We start from the raw sequence: 18,479 nt of genomic DNA on the forward strand, positions 1-18,479 counted from the left end.
GCGTGTGCGAGCAAGGAGGCCTACAAACCTGAGTCGGTTACACCTGTTCTGTCTGGAGGAATGGGCCAACATTCACACAACTTATTGTGGGAAGCTTGTGGAAGGCTACCCAAACGTTTGACCAAAGTTAAATTTAAATACATTAGCAGAGTGTGGAAGTGTATGTGTGGCGTCAATTTGCGTGCGTGTGTGTGTGTGTGCGTGTGTGTTTGTGCGCGAGTATGTGTGTGTCAGTGTAGTATGTGTGTGTGTAGAGTCTAGTGAGTGTGCAACCAAAAATAAGGGGGTCAATGCAAGTAGTCCAGGTAGTCATTTGATGAACTGTTCAGCAGTCTTATGACTTGGGGGTTGGGCTGGGCGATATGGCCAAAATCTCATATCCCGATATAGGTCATTTCATATCCCGATAATGATACAGCACATTCTGTAAATTCAATGAATAAATAGTTTGTATAAAATGACCACATAATATAATAATAATATAATAATATATGCCATTTAGCAGACGCTTTTATCCAAAGCGACTTACAGTCATGTGTGCATACATTCTACGTATGGGTGGTCCCGGGGATCGAACCCACTACCCTGGCGTTACAAGCGCCATGCTCTACCAACTGAGCTACAGAAGGCCTATTTCTTATTACATGTTGAATTCAACTCAACAATAAAAGGTTCTTACTGATTTGATTATTTCTCCTTTTATTTCGAACCTTTGTGCAAATTTTCAATTAAGCATGTAACAAAATTCTAAAATATGAATATATAACATCTAAAAAGGTAAATATAAAACACTTAAAATATAGTTGCAAACAGAATTAATATTGTCCTAAAATATATTGTGAGTGTCACGCCCTGACCTTAGAGATCCTTTTTATGTCTCTATTTGGTTTGGTCAGGATGTGATTTGGGGTGGGTATTCTATGTTCTATTATTTGTATTTCTATGTTTGACCGGGTAGGGTTGTCTATGATTGAGAACCATAATTAGGTAGCCCTTTTCCCACCTGTCTTGGTGGGAAGTTAACGTTGTTTGTGGCACATAGCCCTTAACTTGTCTAGGACTCCGCAACATCCAGTGAAAGTGCAGGGCGCCAAATTCGAAACAACAAAAATCTCATTAAAATTCCTCAAGCATACAAGTATTTTACACCATTTTAAAGATACAATTCTCATTAATCCAGCCACAGTGTCTGATGTCAAAAAGGATTTACAGCGAAAGCACCACAAACTATTATGTTTGGTCACCACCAAGCCACAGAAAAACACAGCCATTTTTCCAGCCAAAGAGAGGATTCACAAAAAGCAGAAATAGAGATAAAATGAATCACTAACCTTTGATCTTCATCAGAATGCACTCCCATGAATCCGAGTTCCACCATAAATGTTTGATTTGTTCGATAATGTCCATCAGTTATGTCCAAATATCTATCTTCTTTTGTAAGGGCGTTTGGTAAACAAATCCAAAAGCGCGTTCAGGTCGCGTCAGACAAAAAGTTCAAAAAGTTCCGCTACAGCCCGTAGAAACATGCCAAACTAAGTATGGAATCAATCTTTAGGATGATTTTAACATAAAACTTCATTAATGTTCCAACCGGACAATTCCTTTGTCTGTACAAATGAAGTGGAGCGTAGCGACCTTTCACGTGAGCGTGCCAGACCGAGGCTGTGGCACTCTGCCAGACCACTCACTCAAAGACCTCTTATGAGCCCCTCCTTTAGAGAAGAATCCTCAAAACAGGTTCTAAATAGTGTCGACATCTAGTGGAAGCCATGGGAAGTGAAACATAACTAATATCCCACTGTATCATCATGAGTTGAAAAACTACAAACCTCAGATTTCCCACTTCCTGGTTGGATTTTTTCTCAAGTTTTTGCCTGCAATATGAGTTCTGTTATACTCACAGACATCATTCAAACAGTTTTAGAAACTTCAGGGTGTTTTCTATCCAAATATATCCTAATTATATTCATATTCTAGCTTTTACAGCTGAGTAGCAGGCAGCTTAATTTGGGCACGTTTTTCATCCAAGCTATCCAATATTGCCCCCTACCCCAAAGAAGTTAAGCTTCACGGTTGTTTTTGTATTGTTTATTGTTTTTGTCGGCGTCGTCCTAATAAAAAGGAATATGTACGCTCACCACGCAGCGCTTTGGTCTACATCTTTCACCGGCCGTGACAGGGGGGGCTTGCCTGTTTTGCATGTTATTTTGGCATTAATACGTGTCACATCAATTTTGTACCTTGGGTCGAGTGTTGGCACCAACTCACGAAACCCCCGTTTCTCAACCATGTGAATTGGGGCCTTGTCTTTGCAGATATAAGTTGTAACCGCAGCTGTTATCTCCTTCCATCTCCGTGATTCTTTGCCATATGGTGTGCCGCGGGCATAAGCCTCTTGCAACGTCTGAGTCGGGTTTGTTTTGAGCACTCAACTGTACTTTTTTGGGTCTCATCCGTAGACTCTCTCCGTACTGTTTCAGATGATTCTTGTGTATGTGGTAAAAGAGGTTAGTGGTGTTTTGAGCCTGTTTTTGGGACCGGCCTACGGCATATTTTGCAGAGAACAGTTTTCTGGTCCGTGTCAGACTTTTCATACCCAAACCACATCCATGCGACCTCAGTTCTTAAATGGACCTTCAATGCTGCAGAACTGTTTTGGTACCCTTCCCCAGATTTGTGCCTCGAAACAATCCTGTCTCGGAGCTCTACGGACTACTCCTTCAACCTCACGGCTCAGTTTTTTCTCTGACATGCACTGTCAACTGTGGGACCTTTTATATAGACAGGTTTGTGCTTTTCCAAATCATGTCCAATCAATTGAATTGACCACAGGTGGACTAATCAAGTTGTAGAAACATCTCAAGGATGATCAATGGAAACAGGATGCACCTGAGCTCAATTTCAAGTCTCATAGCAAAGGGTCTGAATTACTTATGTAAATAAAGTATTTCTGATTTTTTATTTGTAATACATTTGCAAAAATGTATAAACCTGATTTCACTTTGTCATTATGGGGTATTGTGTGTAGATTGATGAGGGATGATTTATTTTTATCCATTTTACAATAAGGCTGTAATGTAACAAAATGTGGAATAAAGTTAAGGGGTCTGAGTACTTTCCAACGGAACTGTACCTAGGGTTTACATAACGGAACATCACTCTCCTCTGACGTGCTGGACTATGTGCTTTTTAAACACGATGGGGAAGCTAGGGAGAGATGGAAGGAGAAAACGGCAGGATAATTTTCTAGACTTCCCACTCCCTCCCTCTCCTTTCCTCCTTCCCTTCATCCGTCAGGCCTTATCTGAGCTGAGGGAGGATGAGTGATGTAGTCCCGCTAGAGCCTCTCTTGTCTGTTTTCTCTCGCTCTCTCCCTCCCCCTACCTCTTTTTCTCAGTACCTCTGTTATTATGCCCTCTGGTCATATTTTCTTTCACACACAATGAGCACATAGAACTGCTCTCCTCTCTCTCTGATGTTCAGTCTCTAGACCGACCCTGCCTAAATGAATGTTTACAATTACACACTCTTGCACTCTCTCCCTCTCGCTTTTTGGCTCTCTTTCCTGCTCTCGCTCTATTTCTCAAAGACCAGGATGCTGTGCAGAGTAGAGATCTGTCACACTCTCTTTTTTTCTTCTTTCCGTCTGTCTAAGGGCTCGCGTTCTTTTCTCGTCTCTCGACCAGGCAGCCTTTTCCCTCTCTAGTTCCCCTGTTGTTTCCTTTTTCTCTCTCTTCCCTTTTGAAGAGGGAAGTTGGCGGTGTGTTTGAGCAGGGAGAGATAAAGCAGTGCTCTAGGGGGGAGACTTTCAGAGAGAGCGGTAGGAAGGGAGGGAGCAAGAGAAGGGGGGTGATGGCGAGCGAAGAGGCGATGGGGGAGAGCCCGGGGGAGCGGTCGGAAGACAGCGGTCACACTGACACAAGGGTAGGGTTCAAAGGGCATGTATGTACTGTGCTGTACTGTCTGTGTGTTGCTGTAGTGGGTGTTTGTGCCTTCTTTCCCATGGCTGTGGGTCTGTCTGTCTGTGTCCGTCAGTCTGTCCAATATGTGTTTAATTTTGTGTCTTGGTACATTCAATTCACAAGTGTCTGTATTTTTGAGTTCCTGGGTCTCTCTTGTTTGTCAGTTTGCCTTACAGGCAGCTGTTTACTTCCTTTATTGTCTGCTTACTATTCTTTCCCTCCATGTCCACTTCTCATAATGTTTTTTAAATTGCTTTCTATTTTCTGTCTCTAGCTGAATGACTGGGCTATTTCTCCTCTTGTCTGGGTCTCTCTCTCCTCTTTGTCCTCCTGGCTACATTTGTTTTGTCCTCCGTCCATCTCTCTCTCTCTCTCCATGTCACATTGGCCCAGCTGTGCGTCATCTGCCTCTCTCTCTTCCTGTCCCCCTCGTGCTGTTTCTCTTTGTTTGTGTTGGCTTTCCACTTCCCCTCTCTCTTTCACTCTGCATGCTCCCTCTCTTTCTCTCTCTGGCCACTCGTCCTACAGACATTATCTGTCTCTCTTTCTTTCACACTGCTCGTCCTGGCTCCCTCTCTTTCATTTGCATTCTGTGTTCCCTCTGTCTCTACTTATCCTAGAATATTTTATCTCACTACTCTCGCTCTCTCATGGTCCTCTACTAGTCTGGCCGCCTTTCTCTCTGTCTCTCTCTCCCTTCATCTCTCTCTCTCTCATTACTGCAGGGCTGGAGCCACTGAGAGACATACGGGCAGTAAAGCTGCAGGTGTGCGCTCTCGTTCTCTTTCGCACTTGTGCCCTGCCTCCCTCAGTCTCTTTCTCTAAGCCCTGGGGATGACATGTTCTTTCCACTTGTTTTCCCTGTCTCTCAACGTCTTCTCATCCAGTTTATACGTGGTAACTGGTTATTCCCTGCTGTTGCAAGTAGGCGAACAGAAAGATGTGACCATGTTGCACTTGGTGAGAGGGAAAGTTGATTAGGCATACTAAGTTAGTACAGAAACCCTATTTCAAGAAGCAGCCATTGTACCTGCATACGCACACACATTTTTCTGTATACAGTGGGGCAAAAAAGTATTTGGTCAGCCACCAATTGTGCATGTTCTCCCACTTAATAAGATGAGAGGCCTGTAATTTTCAACATAGGTACACTTCAACTATGACAGACAAACAGAGAGAAAAAAAATACAGAAAATCACATTGTAGGATTTTTAATGAATTTATTTGCTAATTATGGTGGAAAATAAGTATTTGGTCAATAACAAAAGTTTATCTCAATACTTTGTTATATACCCTTTGTTGGCAATGTTACGTTTTCTGTAAGTCTTCACAAGGTTTTCACACACTTTTGCTGGTATTTTGGCCCATTCCTCCATGCAGATCTCCTATAGAGCAGTGATGTTTTGGGGCTGTTGCTGGCCTCATCTTTTTAAGTGGGAGAACTTGCACAATTGGTGGCTGACTAAATACTTTTTTTGCCCCACTGTGTGTGTGTGTGTGTGTGTGTGTGTGTGTGTGTGTGTGTGTGTGTGTGTGTGTGTGTGTGTGTGTGTGTGTGTGTGTGTGTGTGTGTGTGTGTGTGTGTGTGTGTGTGTTCACCAGCCACGGCCCCATACATAGTGTGTGTGTGTTTATACACTGTGTAGACTGCCAAGAAGTGGGAGCACAGAGAGAGAACCTGTCTGTTTACCTCATGAGAGGCCCTCTGCTCTAACTGTATACTGACTGTACTGTCTCCCTCATCAAGACACAGAACACACTCCCTCTGGATGTAACACACACACACACAGTCGCGCACACACTCCTGTCAGAGAGACTCTGTGTAACATAAAGACGGGTGTAATAAATACCTGCTCTTTATTTGGGACCGGCAACCAGGACACACAGACTCTGTCAGTGCCGCTGCTTTGGCGCATTGATCAAGTTTTTCACCGACGTTTGTGTGTCTGGTGACCCTAGAAGACTTCCCAAGATGGACGACCTGTGAGCTCCGTTACATCACAATGGAATGGAGTCGCTGGGGAGGGTCAATGGTTCACGGCGGTGTATCTGGGTTCTCTGGCGACACACACACACACACACACACACACACACACACACACACACACACACGACGGGATGAAGTATGAGTCCAGTCAGTACACAGATCACACCCTCTACAATAACAATTCCCTGGCAATGGGTCATAGGTGTCGACACACTCCAGAGACCCGCTGTAATGTAGAGAGTTTAAGTCAGGCCAAGGCAGGGGGTTTTGGTGTGTGAGTGAGTGTCGGCTTTCTGTGTGTGTGTGTGTGTGTGAGCGTGGGCGACAGTATCTCGTGCCAGTAGTGTGTGTTGACAGTATCTCTGTTCAAATCGTTATCTCGGATCAGGAAGTTTTCCATCGTGACATTCTAATACACTAATACACTAATGACCATGTTCTCTCCTTCTCTTCAGTTCCGTCTCTTCTCTCTGTCCTCCGCTGGTCTTATTGAATTAACCTCTATTAATTAGCGTATAGCTAATGGCACCACTATCTATTGAATTAGCCAGTCATGACCTCTATGCACTAAAAGGTACTAACTGCATTAGGGATACCCGATGGCTACTTATTACACATTGGTGCAGTTGTAGGAGCAGCAGGACAACTTGCAGTGTTGACGATGATATAGGCCTAATTCGATTGCCATTTAATTTGAGCTCTGGTGGTGCAGTAACTGGAGTGGGACGAAGTTGCCCTCAGACACTGATCTAAGGTCAGTTTTGTGTTTTTCCCACTAATGGTCAAGGTCAGGATTTGGACCTAGCTGATCCTAGATCCTAGGCAACTTTTACCCACAGTAACCTCACACACTAAATCCCCCCCCACACACACGCACACACACTCTATATATAAAGGACATCGCTTTGTGGTATCAAATCAAACTTTTATGTCACATCCCCCGAATACAACAAGTATAGACCTTACCGTGAAATTCTTACTTTCAAACGCTTAACCAACAGTGCAGTTCAAAAAGAGTTTAGAAAATATTTACCAAATAATCAACCTTGGCCTTCCTGTGCTAAGGGCCAGCTCAGCTAACCTGGGTACCAGACTCTTTCTACATTCAACAACACTGGTTACATCATTGCCTTGCCAGTCGCCACACTGATGTGGTTAGACAACAAGTTTGCTAAAGCAGAAACAGACTGGCAATACAGCTCCAGTTCAGACATCCTGTGTACCAGACTCTTTCTGCGTTCAACATTGCCTTGCCAGCACACACAACGACACCAAGTTCCTGAAACAGACATGAGTTCAGGTTCTAGGCTTATGATGTGGCAGAAGTAGAACACAACAAAGCAGCACAGTCATGCTGAAACCAGTCAACTCAACACCCACTGCCTTCTACACTACAGTATAGTGTTTCCCTAACCAGGCTAACAGTACAGTGCAGGGAGTGCACCAGCCAGTCTGCAGAGCGAGAGGTTTTCTCGCCTCGCTCTCCTCCTCCATGCTTTACAGACACAGCAGCAAACTTTGTCATCTTTAATTCAGGTCGCGTCGGCCCGAAGACCTTGCAAACCACCCACCCACTCAGTCTGGGCCCGGAACACCTCCCCTGGATCCTAGAGCCACACTAACTGCTAGCATTAGCCTCTCCTATCATATCAGATGGATGTTGGTGCTAGCTAGCCATTAGCCCCAGGGTTCTAGAGAGAGTTCACTAGGAACCACAGGCTGAGAGTGCTACGGGCTAACTTTAGGTTAGCCTCTCCTATCATATAAGATGGATGTTGGCGCTAGCTAGCCATTATCCAACTGATATGATAGGAAGAGGCTGAGGCGCTAGATAACCGTTGACCTTTTCCTGTCATATGATCTGGATGAGGCGCTTGCTAACCATTAGCCTCCCTTCCTCCTCCTTTCCTGTAATGTGAGCTGACAGCCGGGGCAAGGATGCTCTCTTGCCCTCTGCTCTGCTCTGCTTCTCCTGCCTCTTGTTAAAGAGTAGCGGTTAGCTTTTAGTGGCCACGGCACTCAGTCCGGTGCACATTATGAACTCAGAGGAAGTCAAAGGTCAAAAAGGCACATCCTCCCATACTTATTTGAATGGCCCCTTTCCAGTAGTTTTGAAGTGTGTCCTTCCATCCTTCGATAAGGTAATCACTAATCACAGATGTAACACGTTTTGATTGGTGAAAGCCAAGGGTTCACAACTTTCCCACTGTCAGCCATGTCTATTAGTTGCTAGGTTTCCATCCAATTGGCAAAAGTTTTTCATGAGAATATTCTAAAATCTGCATAAAGAAAATATGACAATTTTCTCACCAGTTGTGTTTCTAGCAAACTGCCTTATTGCAGATAATAATCAGTGCGTGATGCCGTAGTGCACACACAATTGACTTTTTTGCTTAAGTTTTAAATAATTAAAGAGCAGCAGTAAAATAACAATAGTGAGGCCATATATAGGGGGTACCTGTACAGAGTCAATGTGCGGGGGCACCGGTTAGTCGAGGTAATATGAACATGTTGGTAGGGTTATTAAAGTGACTTATGCATAGATAATAAACAGACAGCAGCAGCGTAAAATAAGGGGGGAACGGGGGGAAATGCAAGTAGTCTGGGTAGCCATTTGATTAGATGTTCAGTAGTCTTATGGCTTGGGGATGCTGTTTAGAAGCCTCTTGGACTGAGACTTGGCACCCCGGTACCGCTTGCCGTGCGGTAGCAGAGAGAACAGTCTATGACTAGGGTGGCTGAAGTCTTTGACAATTTGTTGGGCCTTCCTCTGACACCGCCTGGTATAGAGGTCCTGGATGGTAGGAAGCTTCTCCCCGGTGATGTACTGGGCCATACGCACTACCCCCTGTCGTGCTTTGCGGTCGGAGGCCGAGCAGTTGCCGTACCAGGCAGTGATGCAACAAGTCAGGATGCTCTCGATGGTCCAGCTGTAGAACCTTTTGAGGATCTGAGGAACCATGCCACATTTTTTTCAGTCTCCTGAGGGGAAATAGGTGTTGTGTCCTCTTCATGACTGTCTTGGTGTGCTTGGACCATGTTAGTTTGCTGGTGATGTGGACACCAAGAAAGTTGAAGCTCTCAACCTGCTCCACCATAGCCCTGTCGATGAGAATGGGGGCTAGCTCAGTCTACCTTTTCCTGTAGTCCACAATCAATCTCCTTGGTCTTGATCACGTTGAGGGAGATGTTGTTGTCCTGGCACCACCCGGCCAGTTCTCTGGCCTCCTCCCTATAGGCTTTCTCGTCGTTGTCGGTGATCAGGCCTACCATGGTTGTGTCATCGGCAAACTTGATGATGGCGTTGGAGTCGTGCCTGGCCGTGCAGTCAATGTCTTTGCATTGCATTTTCAACTCTACCGGTAGTTTTGCTGTTGCGTTAAATAGCGAACGTGCCCACTCTGGTCTTGGTATGTGCACTATAGTCAACAGCTCGCAGATACAGTACGGGTAGGCTACACGATGAGATTAATGGATAAGCTCAAGAATGTTTTTATTTGTCAAAACGGCAGTCAAGCATCGACGATCATGTCACCAGAATTAGACCCTCAACATTTATTGGAATGGAGCATCAAGGTCCATACCTTTCGCTTTCACCACCCTGTGAAGTTCATAACATATTTCATTTGTAGCCTAATTTCAACTGCAGGGATACTGGGGTCGTAGTGCGAGGACCACACAATATGTCATCCCAAGTTTACTTCCAAATGATGGTTATTGTATCCATATTTGCACATAACGGCGTTTCCACCGCCATTTCTCTCATAATACATTTTACTGACACAAAAAGGTCCCACCATGTTGAACGGACAAATTAACTGTCGGCATATATAAAATTGTACCGACACTTCCTGTTTCCATCACAGCTGTCGGGTTTTCATTTTTTACATTTTATATACGCCTTGACTTTACTCACATAAAAACAGTGGATGGAAGCATGGTTAGTCATTTACTTCAAAGAAGACAGGACGGAAGGATGCATTTTAGTATGTTTGGAACGGGGCCCTCTCTCTCTCTCCCTGATAGCAGAGCTACACAGGCAGGAAACAGGGAGGGCCTGAGCTGGTGTGGGACGGATATCCTGTCCCCCCCTAACGTTACTCCTCTACAACCCCGACTATCTTTTCCTTTCTGTTTCTCTACTCCAACTCAATGGGCCTTGGTGTGGTTTTAGCAAGCGGTGTCGTCAGAGGTTCTCTGTCGCTGTGGTCTGGCGGTTGTAATTTGAAGGTGAAAGGGGACTATGTGTTGGTATGGCGATGGGCTGTTTTGAGGACGACGACAGCCAGGAGGTGATGTATTGTTAACTGTTTTAGGGGGGACAGGGCTGTGATTTCTCTAGCAGTGATTCACCCTGTCTCCCGCTGGTTCCCTGATTATTTGGCTGGTTTGCTGGCTGACTTTCTCCCTGAGGGAATTGCAGCTTGTGGTAACTCCTGTGTCGCTGACTGTACAGTCAAACTCAGATTTAGAGATCAGAACATTGGCAATTTCAGGGGGGACTGTGGACTGGAGAGATGTGAAGTCTTGAGCATTGTAGCTAGCTATCATCCTCCTGAAATATGTATCTGGCCTGCGTTTGAGTTTTCTACAAACACATGCTAATATTTTTTCTATCCTCTCCTTCCCATTTCCTTCCTCTCCCTCTTTCTGTCTTCTGTTACCCCCTTTCCTCTCTATCCTTCCCCTTTTTCACCCCTCATCCTTCCGCTCCCTCTTCCCCCTATCCAGAGTGACCCAGGTGGGCTGTCCGTCTTAGAGCAGCTGGGTCTGGACCAGAGCTCGGACTTCTCAGACACCACGGTGCAGCAGCGTCTTGATGAGCAGCGGGAGAAGATCCGCAAGGAGATCAGGAAGGAGCTGAAGATCAAGGAGGGAGCTGACAACCTCCGCAGGGCCACCACCGATAAGAGGAATGCCTCCCAGGTAGGATAGGTTTCCTCCCCTTACAATCTTAGTTTAACTCCCCCCTCTTACAATGTAATATAATCGTTTTTGTTTCGTTTTATTGGGTTTATTGGGTTACCTTAAATAAAGTGTAGGGCATTGCATATAAGTAAACATAGTGACACAACACAAAACATTATGCATTCACTGATGTAAAGTATTGATGTAAAGTGCTATCAGCATTGGAAAGGTGCTATATGAATGTCATCGGTTGTTGTGTGTTATTTATTAGGTTGATTCCCAACTGCGCAGCTCCAACCGTAAGCTGGAAGACCTGCATGCTCAGTTACAGGAGCTGGACGCTCACATCATGGTCAAGGGAGGAGACGACAACAAGGGTATGTTTTTAGACGATTCCATTTGTTTTATGGGTCACCCATGCATAGTCATAGCCAGGCTATGGAGATGTTGGTTGCCATGGTAGATTTACCTCAAGGTGTTGTGTTGGTATTGCAATGACAACATGTATCTGACCTTTGACCCCCCAGATGACCCACCCCAGTCCCCGGGGGCAGAGAGCCGCTCATCAGCAAGCCAGGACCGCATTGCCGCCCTGGAGAGACAGCTCAACATCGAGCTCAAGGTCAAACAGGGAGCCGAGAACATGATTCCAATCTATGCCAACGGATCCACCAAGGTACTGTCCTCTCTAACCAACCATCTGCTGATTCATCCCCTCTGTACTTACCGCACCTCTTTCCTCCCTCCCCCATCTGCTGATTGTCCTTGTGTCCTGTCACTTCAGGTCTCTGATTGTCCTTGTTCCTATGCCCCGCTTAAATGCATGCTGCTCCTTAATCTACAGTGATCTGATTACACAGAAACTGGGAAAAGCAACATGGTGGATTCATACCAGAATTTAGCTTTCACCTGCATACGTATATCACATCAGTGTATATCACATCAGTGCAGATGCAGAAAAGGAAATAAAGCAATTTAGACTTAAGATGATTCATCACATCTTCTACTTCCTGTCATGTGACCCGGGTCTTGACTTCCTGTGTCTTTCTCCTCCTCCTCCAATCAGGACAAGAAGATGCTACAGACGGCACAGCAGATGCTGCAGGACAGCAAGACCAAGATCGACATCATCCGCATGCAGATCCGCAAGAACGTGCAGGCCACTGAGCACACCGAAGACCTTCAGGGTAGGACAGTGTATACCTGTCTGGTGGCCCTCTCTCTCTCTGCCCATCTGTCTGGGCGGCCCTCTCTCTCTCTGCCCATCTGTCTGGGCGGCCCTCTCTCTCTGTGCCCAACTGTCTGGGCGGCCCTCTCTCTCTGTGCCCATCTGTCTGGTGGCCCTCTCTCTCTCTGCCCATCTGTCTGGGCGGCCCTCTCTCTCTGTGCCCATCTGTCTGGGCGGCCCTCTCTCTCTGTGCCCAACTGTCTGGGCGGCCCTCTCTCCCGTGCCAAACTGTCTGGGCGGCCCTCTCTCTCTGTGCCCATCTGTCTGGTGGCCCTCTCTCTCTCTGCCCATCTGTCTGGGTGGCCCTCTCTCTGTGTGCCCATCTGTCTGGGCGGCCCTCTCTCTCTCTGTGCCCAACTGTCTGGGCGGCCCTCTCTCTCCGTGCCCAACTGTCTGGGCGGCCCTCTCTCTTTGTGCCCATCTGTCTGGGCGGCCCTCTCTCTCTCTGCCCATCTGTCTGGGCGGCCCTCTCTCTCTGTGTGCCCATCTGTCTGGGCGGCCCTCTCTCTGTGTGCCCATCTGTCTGGGCGGCCCTCTCTCTGTGTGCCCATCTGTCTGGGCGGCCCTCTCTCTGTGTGCCCATCTGTCTGGGCGGCCCTCTCTCTCTGTGCCCATCTGTCTGGGCGGCCCTCTCTCTGTGTGCCCATCTGTCTGGGCGGCCCTCTCTCTGTTTGTCTGTGTCTCTGTCCGTTTATTTGTCTGATTTGCAGGTCAACACTTTGCCACTGTCCAACTGTCTGCCTGCAAAATGTATCTATCTATTTGACTGTGGAGATAAAATATGTTTCGGAGGTACAGGTTTTGTCTGTGAGGCTGGAAGGTTGCCAGCACATTTCACTTTACCTCAATCCGTGAAATGGCATTTCAGTCAAAAGGCCATAAATACTGCCCAGCTCTGACCTCTCCCCATGTACAGCATGTTAATCTGCCTCCCCCTGCGTAGCCAACTAGCCGCGTATCTGTCCAGATTGAGACGAGGCTAACAGTAAACAGATCAATACTCTACGGCTTCAGAGACTGTCTGGATGGTTCTCTCCTGGAGTGAGGAGGGCAGCGAGACTCATTGACATCCCGTGTGTGTGTGTCTGTCTCTTGCCCTCTCAAAGCTGTGGGCTCAGCAGAACCTGGAGAGAACACGCATACAAACGCTTTTGCACACAAACACTGACTTTCAAAGTACATGTTACACACACACACACACACTAGCACTCATCGTGCATTATGAGTTAGCAGGCGATGGATGGATCTCAGTGGCAGCAGGGCACAGGAATGGGCCTTTATGGGCCCTCCATCCTCAGGAAACAGATAATGGGGTCATCTGGAGAAGAGGGATTGATGGAGGTCAGGAGAGTGAGATGGAAGGAAATCAGTAAGGAGGAGAGGGGAACTGAAAGTTATTTGGAGGAATTTTAAGGATAATGTAATGTAATAATGTATTCCTATGGGCAGGCGTTAACTGGTGTACTCATCTGTACCCAACAGAGCTCTGGCTAGTGAGGGTAGTGTATTCCCTATGGAATATGTCTAACAGGTGTTTTCCTCGTCACTGGTTAGAAGCAACTTCTTCTCATTTACAATTGCGACCTGGCCAAGATAAAGCAAAGCAGTTCAACACATACAACGACACAGAGTTACACATGTAGTAAAACAAACATACAGTCAATAATACAGTATAAACAAGTCTATATACGATGTGAGCAAATGAGGTGAGATAAGGGAGGTAAAGGCAAAAAAAAGGCCATGGTGGCAAAGTAAATACAATATAGCAAGTAAAACACTGGAATGGTGGATTTGCAGTGGAAGAATGTGCAAAGTAGAAATAAAAATAATGTGGTGCGAAAACTGGAGCAAAATAAATAAAATAAATACAGTAGGGAAATTCAGCCCCTTTACATTTCAGTGCAGGTACAGTGCCTTGAATGAAAGTATTCGGCCCCCTTGAACTTTGCGCATCATTTTGCCACAGGCAGGTCCGAAGATTTCAAAAAGATTTCAAGCTTCAAACATAAAGATAGATGGAACGGAGATCAAAATCTACAATGAGATCCTCAGAGATGCTGAACTTCTGGAGAGAACTGTGAGGTTGCTGCACTGAAAGTGGGAAAAAGCCATTTCTTAAAGGGGCTGAATAATTTTGCTCTGCACGCCCAATTTTTCAATCATTTTTTGTTTTTGATTTGTTAAAAACGTTTGAAATATCAATAAATGTCGTTCCACTTCATGATTGTGTCCCACTTGTTGTTGATTTTTCACAAAACAATACAGTTTTAAGTTCAAATGGGGGGCGCAAAGTTCAAGGGGGGCGAATACTTTCGCATGGCACTGTAGTTGTTTGGGCTAAATTATAGGTGAGCTATGTACAGGTGCAGTAATCTGTGAGCATCTAGGTATTTGTAGTTGTCCACGTATTCTAAGTCAGAGCCGTCCAGAGTAGTGATGTTGGGCAGGTGCAGGCGGCGATCGGTTGAAGAGCATGCATTTAGTTTTACTTGTATTTAAGAGCAATTGGAGGCCACGGAAGGAGAGTTGTATGGCATTGAAACTTGCCTGGAGGGTTGTTAACACAGTGTCCAAAGAAGGGCCAGAAGTATACAGAATGGTGTCGTCTGCGTAGAGGTGGATCAGAGACTCACCAGCAGCAAGAGCGACATCATTGATGTATACAGAGAAGAGAGTTGGTCCAAGAATTGAACCCTGTGGCACCCCCATAGACTGCCAGAGGTCCGGACAGCAGACCCTCCGATTTGACACACTGAACTCTATCAGAGAAGTAGTTGGTGAACCAGGCGAGGCAATCATTTGAGAAACCAAGGCTGTCGAGTCTGCCGATGAGGATGTGGTGATTGACAGAGTCGAAAGCCTTGGCCAGATCAATGAATACGGCTGCACAGTAATGTTTCTTATCGATGGCGGTTAAGATATCATTTAGGACCTTGAGCGTGGCTGAGGTGCACCCATGACCAGCTCTGAAACCAGATTGCATAGCAGAGAAGGTATGGTGAAATGCGAAATGGTCGGTAATCTGTTTGTTGACTTGGCTTTCGAAGACCTTAGAAAGGCAGGGTAGGATAGATGTAGGTCTGTAGCAGTTTGGGTCAAGAGTGTCCCCCCCCCCTTTGAAGAGTGGGATGACCGCAGCTGCTTTCCAATCTTTGGGAATCTCAGACGACACGAAAGAGAGGTTGAACAGGCTCGTAATAGGGGTGGAAACAATTTCGGCAGATCATTTTTAGAAAGAAAGGGTCCAGATGGTCAAGCCCGGCTGATTTGTAGGGTCCAGATTTTGCAGCTCTTTCAGAACATCAGCTGACTGGATTTAGGAGAAGGAGAAATGGGGAAGGCTTGGGCGAGTTGCTGTGGGGGGTGCAGTGCTGTTGACCGGGGTAGGGGTAGCCAGGTGGAAAGCATGGCCAGCCGTAGAAAAATGCTTATTGAAATTCTCAATGATAGTGGATTTATCAGTGGGGACAGTGTTTCCTATCTTCAGTGCAGTGGGCAGCTGGGAGGAGGTGTTCTTATTCTCCATGGACTTTACAGTGTCCCAGAACTTTTTTGAGTTTGAGTTAGTGCAAATTTCTGCTTGAAAAAGCTAGCCTTGGCTTTTCTAACTGCCTGTGTATAATGGTTTCTATCTTCCCTGAACAGCTACATATCACGGGGGCTGTTCGATGCTAATGCAGAACGCCATAGGATGTTTTTGTGTTGGTTAAGGGCAGTCAGGTCTGGGGAGAACCAAGGGCTATATCTGTTCCTGGTTGTACATTTCTTGAATGGGGCATGCTTATTTAAGATGGTTAGGAAGGCATTTAAAAAATAAATAACCAGGCATCCTCTACTAACGGGATGAGATCAATATCCTTCCAGGATACCCCGACCAGGTCGATTAGAAAGGCCTGCTCGCTGAAGTGTTTCAGGGAGCGTTTGACAGTGATGAGTGGAGGTCGTTTGACTGCTGACCCATTCCGGATGCAGGCAGTGATCGCTGAGATCTTGGTTGAAGACAGCAGAGGTGTATTTAGAGGTGCCCGTGTTTAAGGCTTTGGGGAGGTACCTGGTAGGTTCATTGATAATTTGTGTGAGATTGAGGGCATCAAGGATTATAATTAAATTGTAGGATGGCTGGGGTGTTAAGTTCAGTTTAGGTCGCCTTGTTGAAGATAGATGGGTACATATGGTGTCCAGAGCACAGCTGGGGGCAGAGGGTGGTCTATAGCAGGCGGCAACAGTGAGAGACTTGTTTTTAGAGAGGTGGATTTTTAAAAGTAGAAGTTCAAATTGTTTGGGTACAGACCTGGATGTAGGACAGCACTCTGCAGGCTATCTTTGCATGACGAGGGATTGTTGTTAAAATGTAGCAGGGTGAATGTGGTGTTGAGGATGGGATTTTCACCCTAAGTGGCTTTAGTGGTTGGTTAGCCAATGACTTCCACTTCCACACACATACACTTTCAACAACAGACCCCCATCACACACTCGCATAAAGGTAAACACACACTCCCTCTGTATATACATAAATGTGTGCGCAAGCACACACACCCTTTACGGTCAGTCAGAAGGGTCTCTGGCACCCAGCCGAAGACCTTATTAGGAGATAAAGGAATTCAACCACATACCCAGCCACCTTTCTCATCTGTGTCTCTCTCTCTCTCTCTCTCTCTCTCTCTCTCTCTCTCTCTCTCTCTCTCTCTCTCTCTCTCTCTCTCTATTCAACCACATACCCACCTCTCACTCTCTCTTTCACTCTCTCCCCCTCTCTCTTTGTTTCTCTCTTCCTTCCCTCTCTGCCCTCTCACTCTCTCCTTCACTCCATCCCCCCATTCTCCTTCTCTGTCTGTCTGTCTCTTTCTCTCTCTCTCTCTCTCCCTCCTCCCTCGGTTTTATCATCGGCATTATTCCAACACATATTGATGAAATGTCTCTACCCCTCTGCTATTCCGCAGTCTGAATAAAAAGGATGTGTCATCTTGAGGTTATGTCCCAGTACTCCTGGAGAGGAGCCATATTTTCCCCGTCTCTTTTAACACATCACCAGTGACGGGTGAAAACAGAATGGTAGAAGGACCGCTCCAGTCTAGTCCGTTCACCTGTCAGGTCAGATTAGTGGTTGTGACAGAAAGCATGAAGTACAGTACCTAAACTACACTGACCCTCTTTCTCTCAGGGCTAGAGATTTCCTGATAAATAAAACATTCCGTTTTTTTTATACCTCAGTGTATATCAGAATATAACAGGAACTCTAAAACTATTATTGAAGTTAACCGATGTCGACCACATGCTCTCTCTCACTCTCTCACTCTCTCACTCTCTCTCTCTCTCTCTCTCTCTCTCTCTCTCTCTCTCTCTCTCTCTCTCTCTCTCTCTCTCTCTCTCACTCACTCTCTCACTCTCTCACTCTCTCACTCTCTCTCTCTCTCCCCCCCCCCAGGTAACCAGGACGTGTGTGGTGTGGAGCTGCGTATTGAGGAGCTGAGGCATCACTACAGAGTAGAACACGCTGTGGCAGATGGAGCTAAGAATGTCCTCCGGCTACTGGGGGCCAGCAAGGTCCAGGATAAGAAGGCCCTGTCAGAGGTACACACCACATACATGTGTAGACACACACAGAACATGAACACACACCACATACATGTGCAGACACACAGAACATGAACACGCAAAACATAACTCATTGCGTGCAAACTCACTCTACATGGATGCATACGAGTCCATACATACTGTACATAATTACCTTCACGTCCGAACACACACTTACAACCCCATTCTCCAGGGTTGTGTTCATTGGGTACAAACAAGTGAAAATGTGTCCAAACAGAATTTGAAAATAAACCTTCTTTTGAAGTTAATTTAAACTTTTTCATGCCTACCGCGCACGACCCTGGTTTGGTCTTTAGGGTCTCACCCCTATCCTTCCAAATCCCCAAATCTCTCTACCTCCAGGCCCAGTCATTTGTAAACCCACACTTCTGGTCTATTTTCGAGCATCTCCCCCCCCCTCATCTCTTCCAGGCCCAGTGTCGTCTGAGCGAGGCGTCCCAGCGGTTGGACCTCCTGAGGGACTCTCTGGACCAGCGTCTGGCCGACCTGCCGGAGGACCACCCCAAGGCCTGTCTCATCAAGGAGGAACTAGTCCTGGCCTCCTCCCCGGCCTTCAGCTCCCGCCACAGTGCCCCCTACCTTCACAACCAGTACAGCACCCTCAGCAAGCCCTCCCCGCTCACTGGTGAGAGACACTGGTCTAAATGTGTCAATAGGATTCAATAATCTACTAATATAATATACCATTTAGCAGACGCTTTTATCCAAAGTGACTTAGTCATGCGTGCATACATTTGACATACATTCACACTCGTTCTGTTTCACTGGCGTCATGCCCTGGCTTATGGATTGTTCTTGA

The 18,479-nt window shown here is 46.3% G+C and overlaps 1 protein-coding gene across 3 annotated transcripts in view; it reads left to right on the top strand.

The window, feature by feature from the left end:
• Positions 1 to 18,479, top strand: part of LOC118374392 (serine/threonine-protein kinase N1-like) — a 61,194-nt gene that overhangs the window by 34,699 nt on the left and 8,016 nt on the right. The window contains exons 1-7 of one of the 3 annotated variants that reach the window (XM_052527749.1): positions 3,680 to 3,924; positions 10,681 to 10,875; positions 11,129 to 11,234; positions 11,385 to 11,533; positions 11,924 to 12,044; positions 17,511 to 17,656; positions 18,092 to 18,305. In XM_052527749.1, coding sequence (XP_052383709.1) covers positions 3,853 to 3,924; positions 10,681 to 10,875; positions 11,129 to 11,234; positions 11,385 to 11,533; positions 11,924 to 12,044; positions 17,511 to 17,656; positions 18,092 to 18,305 — 1,003 coding nt within the window. In that variant the 5' untranslated portion in view covers positions 3,680 to 3,852. Of the gene's footprint in view, positions 1 to 3,679; positions 3,925 to 10,092; positions 10,242 to 10,680; positions 10,876 to 11,128; positions 11,235 to 11,384; positions 11,534 to 11,923; positions 12,045 to 17,510; positions 17,657 to 18,091; positions 18,306 to 18,479 lie in introns of those variants that run through there. The other 2 variants (XM_052527750.1, XM_052527748.1) reach the window with 2 other exon arrangements.

The sequence above is a fragment of the Oncorhynchus keta genome, chromosome 10 (assembly GCF_023373465.1).
Source record: "Oncorhynchus keta strain PuntledgeMale-10-30-2019 chromosome 10, Oket_V2, whole genome shotgun sequence".
In the NCBI taxonomy this organism is placed as follows: Eukaryota; Metazoa; Chordata; class Actinopteri; order Salmoniformes; family Salmonidae; genus Oncorhynchus; species Oncorhynchus keta.